We start from the raw sequence: 8581 nt of genomic DNA, 5'->3' as shown, positions 1-8581 counted from the left end.
TCACAGGGGAGTACACCCAGCAGCTTCAACCTTGATTTAAGGAACGATGTGGGTTTCGATCTTGTGATGTCCCTTCAACTTGACATAGAATGTTTGATATACTCAAATTAATTATGTCATAATCGCCAACAGCACCACCAGCATGTCACTATTAATTTAAGGCTAGCTGTACTACAATTGATAACAGCTGTGCTATGTACATGAATTGAACAAAAGCAATACCTAAGGGGGTGTTTGATGAACCGTCACAGATGTGCGAGATGCAATGCCCATCAAACGTTGGACGCGACCGACATGCCAAATGCATGTTCGTGGAACGGTGCCCCCCTCTGTTACGAGGAGAACATGACGCTGTGAATGCTAGGGGTGGCAAAATCTGACACGACCCGCCAACCCGCTTCTTAGCCGGGTTCGGGTTTGGTTTAAACGGGTTTGTGTCGTAAATGAGTCGACCCACATAACCCGTTTATTAAACGGGTCGGGTTTGTGTTAGGGGTATGCCAATCCGACTGACCCGTTTAATAAACGGGTTAGGCGGGCGGGTCAACCCGTTTACCCGAACTGACCCGCAAAACCGTTTACCCGACCCGACCCGTTTATTAAACGGGTTAATCGTGTCGTGTCGGGTTACCTTTTTAATAAATGGGTCGGGTTTGTGTTTGCCACAGCTGACCCGTTTAATAAACGGGTTGGGTTCGTGTTGAGGTATGCTGACCTGCCGACACGACCCGCCAACCCGACCCGATTGCCACCCCTAGTGAATGCCAGTTTGAACGGAAAAAAAAAATGCTTGAGCTAAGAGGGGTCTCATCCCTCCTCTCTCTCTCTTGTGCAGCCGCCGGTGGCATGGCCACAAGCTCTTTCTCTCTCTCTTTCCCTTATTCTTTGTTCTTCATTCTTCTTCTTTTATTAATTTTTTCCCTTTGATTTTCTTTGAGTAAGTTTTTTTTTCATTGATTAGGATTTTTTCTTTGATTTTTATTGATTATATTTTTTTCACATATTAGGGCTTTTAATATAATATCTTTAATTAGAGCTTTTATTATTTATTTTTATTGAGTTTTTTATTTGATTTGATTAGGAGTTTTTTTCTTTGATTTTCTTTGATTGGGGGTTTGAATCAATTTTTTTAAATTACGGCTTCTTATACTTAATTTGATTAGGGATTTTCTTGTATTTTATTCGAATTATTTTTCTTTGGTATATTTTTATTAGGGTTTGAATTAGGGCTTTTTATATTTAATTTTATAGTTTTTATGATTTATTTAATTTTATGGTTTATTTTTCTTGTAGTTTAAGGTTTTTGGTTCATTTTATGATTTAGTCATGATTTATTTTCTTACATTTTAGGGTTTTATGATTTATTTATGTTTGTTGTATTTGTATATAAAAAATATGAATTCTTGTTTATTTCTCAAATTTACCCAAAATTTAAACATCTTTTCATATTTGGATCCAATTTGAGATCTATAAATTTTTAATAAACTTTTATAATTAGATTAAATATGACACTAATCAAAGCATTTATATATAAAAAATTACCAATTCTTATTTTTTCTCAAATTACTCAAATTTTAAACTTTTTTAGTTTTTTAATTCAATCTAAGATTCATATTCAGGGCTAAAATCCATAATAAACATGTTAAAACATTCATGTGGTTGGGTGGATCTAGTCGTGTGAATCTAAAACAAATTTATCCAACCATTATCCATATGTGTCCAAGCTGTCCACACAACTTAAAACTCAAACTCTGGATAAAAGGAACACAACTTCTTGTTCAGTTGAAACAACACAGGGCTTAGTATAGTTGTTTCGACTGAACAAGAAGTGTTGTGTGTTCCAAATCCAAGAATGTGTAAGACCACGTATACTGAATCCAATCAAATAGATACTTAAATTGTATTTTTAAGATCCATTCCCTTGAATGATAAAACGAATTTGGATCGGCGTTCCGATCAATTTCTATCCATTTTACCGGTACAAGGTGTGGTCGAGACAACATATACTCATGCAAACTACATGTGCACCGTCCTCACGCATCCACTCCCCAAGGATACCCACCAACCTATTTTCGTCATCTCACAAAATCCAACGCCTTTTGTGACCGCGACCAAAGAGTAAGTCAGTTGAAGAAAAACGCACCCTTGGCCTTCGGAACAAAACAAGGAGGACCGTCCGATCACATCAAAAAAAAAAGCGAGGGAACGACTCTCCACCGTCAGATCTCCCTCCCGCACCCTATATAAACTCTTCGCCCTCTATCATCTTTCACCGTTGCTCCATTTTCCCGTCGCGCGCGGGAAAAAACAAAGAAGAGGAAAAATAATCCCTCAATTTTCCTCTCTGCAACTTATCTCTCTCTCTCTCTCTCTCTCTCTCTCTCTCTCTCTCTCTCTCTATATATATATATATATATATATATATATATATATATATATATATATATATATATATATATCAGAAGGGGGAAAGTCAGAAGAAAATCGGAGGAAAATGAGAGAAATTCTCCACGTTCAGGGGGGGCAATGCGGGAACCAGATCGGATCGAAGTTCTGGGAGGTCGTCTGCGACGAGCACGGCATCGATCCGACGGGGCGCTACATCGGGACGTCCGATCTGCAGCTCGAGCGAGTCAATGTCTATTACAACGAGGCGAGCTGCGGGCGGTTCGTGCCGCGCGCGGTGCTCATGGACCTCGAGCCCGGCACCATGGACAGCGTCCGCACCGGCGCATACGGCCAGATCTTCCGGCCGGACAACTTCGTCTTCGGCCAGTCCGGCGCTGGAAACAACTGGGCTAAGGGGCACTACACCGAGGGCGCCGAGCTCATCGACTCCGTGCTTGACGTCGTGCGTAAGGAGGCCGAGAACTGCGATTGCCTTCAAGGTATGCATAGATCTTACCCTAGGATTCTTAGGCTCTCTTGATCTAGTCCTTTTTTCTTTTTCGGCAAAGAAATGAAGGAGTGTTACTATTTTTGCTTAAGGATTATCAGGTCTAGTATTCCTGGCTTTGGTTTCGGAGGTTCCCATCTCTGTTCATACATCTCTGGGTTAAAATCCGCATGTCGGAAACGTGGATCGCTTGTTTAGTTGTTTGCATCAGTTAAAATCAAGGGTTTATATATCGTATATTGATGATCGGGAAATTGTTTGTGTTTGTTGCTGAAATGAATTGCGATCTTTCCTTGTTTTATTTCATTTAAGGAATTTCTTCCTCTGTTTTCTTGAATTCGAGGTAAGGAAGCTATTTTGGGCCAAAATGAATAATTCCTTCGCTATGTTTCCTCCCTCGTTCTAGGGTTTCATTGCGATGATAAGGTATTCCGTTTTTTGTTTCTTTCTTTCCTGGTCTTGATTGTATGCGCTCGATTTCATATGGCATAAATAAAGGTGAAAATTCCCCTGGATTGGAATTTCGACATCCTTATTGTCTACTTGTGCTTAACTTTTTCTCTATTCTTCCTACTAAAGAATTTTCTTCTTGTTGATGAGAGTGTGTACAAAGTTTTATCTGTTACGATGCTTTTCCTTTAAAAGTATTCCTTAAGATTAAAAGGCAAAGATGTTGATTGGAGTGCAGATCTTGTCTTTTCACCATGCATTTTTTGTCCATCTTGTTCACCATATCAGATTTCCTACATATGGAGCTACGAGTCTACGCTTGTTCGGTGTTTTTGTTTGGAATTTTCGGGGATCATGTCTCGCTCATTGTTTTTTTCTGCTTTGTTTTTTGTTGATCAGGGTTTCAGGTCTGTCACTCTCTTGGTGGTGGAACTGGATCGGGAATGGGAACCCTGTTAATATCAAAGATCAGAGAGGAGTATCCGGATCGCATGATGCTCACTTTCTCGGTGTTTCCATCGCCAAAAGTTTCTGATACTGTGGTTGAACCCTACAATGCAACTCTTTCTGTTCATCAGTTAGTGGAAAATGCAGATGAATGCATGGTTTTGGACAACGAGGCTCTCTATGACATTTGCTTCAGGACTCTGAAACTTACGACCCCCAGTTGTAAGTAACTACACTTTATCTGTTTTCATCATTGTATTTCTCTGAATGTCTGCATAATTTATTTATTTTTGCCTTTTATGGTTCTTGGTGTGTTTGTCCAACTGTTATCTATTTCATCTGCATTCACTTGGGCATGATGACTTGTTTCATTGGTTCACTTTTAAATTAATTTGCAATAGATTTCTTTGAATCGTTTGATAGCATTTTCTGCAAAGTATAAATGTAATGTTTCATGAACATACAACTTGTTTGGTCCTTAGGTATTTTTCAATGTAGTAGGTGAGATTTGTTTATACTTGTATGAGTGCAGTGCACCTTTTTGATTGTGTAAACTGTGAGTGACATTTTTGCTGGATGATTTTGAAGAATCCTTTAAAAGTTCACTCATTTATTGGTGCTGAAATTAGTGTAGGGATTTGTGAACGAACTGAATGATCTCAATCTGCACGAATCTCCTGCTTTTGGCTAAAATTTTAAGTTTCCTACACCATGATAATGTGTATAGTTGGTGAATGGCTCTTTTTTCATAGATTTGGTTTGTTATTTTTCTGATCTATTTTATCAATTTGGGTGGATTATCAGATTTCTAGCAGATGAAAAAATTAATAAGAGAGTTAGAATGATTGCCTTTTATTTTTAATGTGATGCTTGTCATTTTCCTTCTCACTTAATCCTTTTTTTTGGGTTCAGTTGGTGACCTTAACCATTTAATTTCTGCCACAATGAGTGGGGTGACATGCTGCCTGAGGTTCCCTGGCCAGCTGAACTCCGACCTGCGTAAGCTTGCTGTGAATCTTATCCCCTTCCCGCGTCTACATTTCTTCATGGTTGGATTTTCTCCCCTCACCTCAAGGGGCTCACAGCAGTACAGGGCACTAACTGTCCCTGAGCTCACACAGCAGATGTGGGATGCCAAAAACATGATGTGTGCAGCTGATCCTCGTCATGGACGCTATCTCACTGCCTCTGCCATGTTTAGGGGCAAAATGAGCACAAAAGAGGTGGATGAGCAGATGATCAATATCCAGAACAAAAATTCTTCATACTTTGTGGAATGGATACCCAACAATGTGAAGTCCAGTGTGTGTGATATTCCACCTAAAGGTTTGTTGATGGCCTCCACCTTCATTGGCAATTCAACTTCAATTCAGGAAATGTTCAGAAGGGTGAGCGAGCAGTTCACGGCCATGTTCAGGAGGAAGGCTTTCCTTCATTGGTACACTGGTGAGGGTATGGATGAGATGGAGTTCACTGAGGCTGAGAGTAATATGAATGATTTGGTTTCTGAATACCAGCAGTACCAGGATGCTACTGCTGATGAGGAGTATGATGAGGAGGAAGAGGTGGTGGAGGCACCAGAAATGTGAGGACAAAGTGAGTCTGAGATAGTGGGAGAAGAGGTAAAGCCTACCTGAAGTTCTCTGTCGTCTATATCTTGTACTCTATGAAGGGTTACTGATTCTCTAGCTGTCTCTGAGGACCCTAAAAAGTAAGTTGGTAGAAAGTCCTTTTCTCTCTGTAGATTTGCATTTGCTTTTTGATGGTTTGGTTTGAGTTCTAGACGTGGTATTTCTTGATTGCAGACCTGAGACATGTTTCGATGTAGTTTTTGTTAGTATTTGAAAGCCTCTGAAACTCTTGCAAAGCATATGAGACCCTTTTGAGATTGAAAAATAAGCGTCAATGCTCTTGGATTGGGGTCTGTAGCGTATACAATTGATATTATTTGCTATTGTTTTTGTTCATAGTTCTACGCTGGGATGACGCGGGTAACATATGCCTGCCTCCTCTTCAGGTGAATCTTTGATGTGCTTGTTTTGACATGACTAACCGCGGGTAACATATGCTTCTCTATTAGTGTAGATGCTGGAATGAGTAACAATTTCTTGCCAAACAATGGTACGGGCAAAACAAGTTTTTAAAATTCCAAGAGCGATCTTTCTCTCCCACGAGCTCTGCTCTCTCTCCTATTTTGGGTTTCATAGTTCCTGTTTGAATCCAGAGATTCGGTTGTAGTTCAGATCCATACCTAAAATTTAGATCCAATTGTCGTTTAGATCCATACCTAAGATCCAAATTCGAATGCATTTCATATTCATACCTAAGATTTAGATGTGGTTCGTTCATATCTAGATCATGTTATAATTCAGATCCATACCTGCTTATTATTTGGATCTATACCCACATATATATTGGATCCATACTCATCTAAACTTAGGATCCATACTCAATTTGGATCTTCCTATCCTAGTCAAGAAGTTGTTCAAGGTGGTTCGTGTTGAGGTTATATTGAGTTTTGTAACTCATAAAACATGTGAAAATTAAAACTTTTTTTTCTTGTTAAAATCGTCAGTTAAAACTTTTTTAAACTTGGGTTCAAACCTCAAGCATGTTATATTTCACACAATAACGATAAGACTATATTTCACACAATAACGATAAGATTGGATTTAATATATCCAAATTTAGCTCTTGAGAAAAGAAAATAATTGGTTCTCAACATTGCTGCAACATCTTGTGTTCACTCCATAACTATACATCGTACTTTATTTGAAAACCCATAATACGTATATCCCATGAGAGAGAGAGAGGTAAGTGTCGATGGATGAGAAAAATGAGAGAGAGCTGGGTTTATACGAGCCCCAACCCTTAGGTCACTCGTAAAGGCAATAAAGAAGGCTTTAATGGGTTCAAACAAACCATAATAAAGCACCGTAGTTATTGAAATGGCCAACCATGAATGACCAAACAATTAGGAAGAGAGGGGTGCCCATTTTGGACCAAAAGGGTAAAGATTGAGTCCAAAATGATCCTGGCAAAGACCAGACCATTCAAGATGAGTCAAGGGTCAATGATCAATCTCAAAGATTTAAGATCAAAAGATTCAAGATCAAATGTTTAAGGTTCAAGAATAAAGAGATGCACAAACTCAAGATCTAATGCTCTTGACGGCCTTACCCTTTAAGGCACCACTCTTTTATATAAGGACAAGAAAAGTTTCTATAATTTTCAATATGAAACTAAACTTGTAGGAAAGACAAAGAACCCACATACTTAAGAAAATAAGAAAAAAACATAACAGTCTTAGGAAGTTTTGAGCCATAACTCCAACAATCTTCATCGTGGATTAAAACTATGAAAAAGACTATAGAGGCTATTCACGAAGATTCAATGTATAAGTGAAGGTACTTTTTGGGTTTGAATATTCACGTTAGTGTTATTTAGTCTTAGTTAGTCTGGGATCTCAATAATGTTAACTTTGAATTAAAAATCCTAATTGACCTTCCAAATATCGTAGCACGTACTTTCACTTCAGATGGTCAAAGTGGGTTTAGCAATATATAGAAGTCACACATTAAGGGTCCTATGTTGTATCGTAGTTTCATGAGTGCTCTAGAGACAAAGTCCAAGTTTTATAATAGGTGACTCTTACCTTCACACTCACATCGGTAAGTTCATTAAGGATGTAAACCTGTTTGAAACACCCCAGCTATATGGTATATGGATCTTATTAAGAGTTCAATTTGAACTCAACTTTCGTACACAATAGAAATAAAAAAAAATATTAAGTGCTCAATCCAATCACTCAGAGACTTATTCTTTTCATTGAATCACTCAACATGATTTGACCTTTATCATGTGGTTGCATTTTTATGCACGGTGATTGCTTTTATAGACTTTAATCCCATTTCCCTCAATGTCTTAAAGTCGATATCTTGAGAAAGTCATTGTCAATGGATTTACTAAGTTTTAAAAAAAAATCACATATTCAATTGAGATTATTCCTTGCTTGAGTAAACTATTCACATAATTGTGATTTAGACTGACATGTCTAAATTTTCTATCATAAATATTACTTCCCGTTTTGTATATAGCTGTTTGACTATCACAACACATAGCCATCAAGGGTATAAGCTTATCTCTGAATGGTATCTCCGTTAAGAGATTTCTTAGTCACTCAACTTTTATATTAGTAGATGCTGGTGCTATTAACTCTACTTTAATTATAGATTGTATTATCACAATTTGCTTCTTAGATCTTCAAGCAATTACTCTAGATCAAAGGGTAAATATCCAACCACTTGTAGATTATAATTCATTGGAATCAGAATTTCAATTTGCATCACTGTAGCCTTCAAATACAACGAGTTCAAATACAACAAGTTCTTTCTCATAGAATATTACATAATTTAGCATTTCTCTCAAGTACTTCAGGACTCAATATATAACATCTCAATGCTCTTGTCCTGAATTACTAGTACATCGACTCAACTTATTCATGCTAAAAGCTATGTCTAGTCTAGTTTCATTCATAGCATATATTAGGTTTTCAATAATACTTGCATACTCTAATTAAAGATGTACTTCTTTCAATGTTAATTGATAATTTAACATTATGATTAATCGAAGTAGCAACAAGCTTACAATCATAATTATTATATTTTCTTGATTTTTTTCAATATAGTAAGATTGAGTTAATGCATAACCATTTTGATGTTTAAAAAATTTAATACCAAGTATAATATCAACTAAACCCATATCTTTCATGTCAAATTTAGATGAACG

The 8581-nt window shown here is 37.5% G+C and overlaps 1 protein-coding gene across 1 annotated transcript; it reads left to right on the top strand.

Moving 5' to 3' along the window:
- Positions 1-2450: 2450 nt before the first annotated feature.
- LOC149836504 (tubulin beta-1 chain) lies at positions 2451-5689 on the top strand. Its single transcript, XM_090007025.1, has 3 exons — positions 2451-2888; positions 3746-4015; positions 4706-5689. Exons 1-3 carry the CDS (start codon positions 2495-2497, stop codon positions 5380-5382), a joined length of 1341 nt encoding a protein of 446 aa, XP_089863151.1. The 5' UTR covers positions 2451-2494; the 3' UTR covers positions 5383-5689.
- Positions 5690-8581: the final 2892 nt, after the last annotated feature.

The sequence above is a fragment of the Nuphar pumila genome, chromosome 5, assembly GCF_984573655.1.
Source record: "Nuphar pumila chromosome 5, dmNupPumi1.hap1.1, whole genome shotgun sequence".
NCBI classification, from domain to species: Eukaryota; Viridiplantae; Streptophyta; class Magnoliopsida; order Nymphaeales; family Nymphaeaceae; genus Nuphar; species Nuphar pumila.
This window is presented reverse-complemented; position numbering and strand designations above follow the sequence as displayed.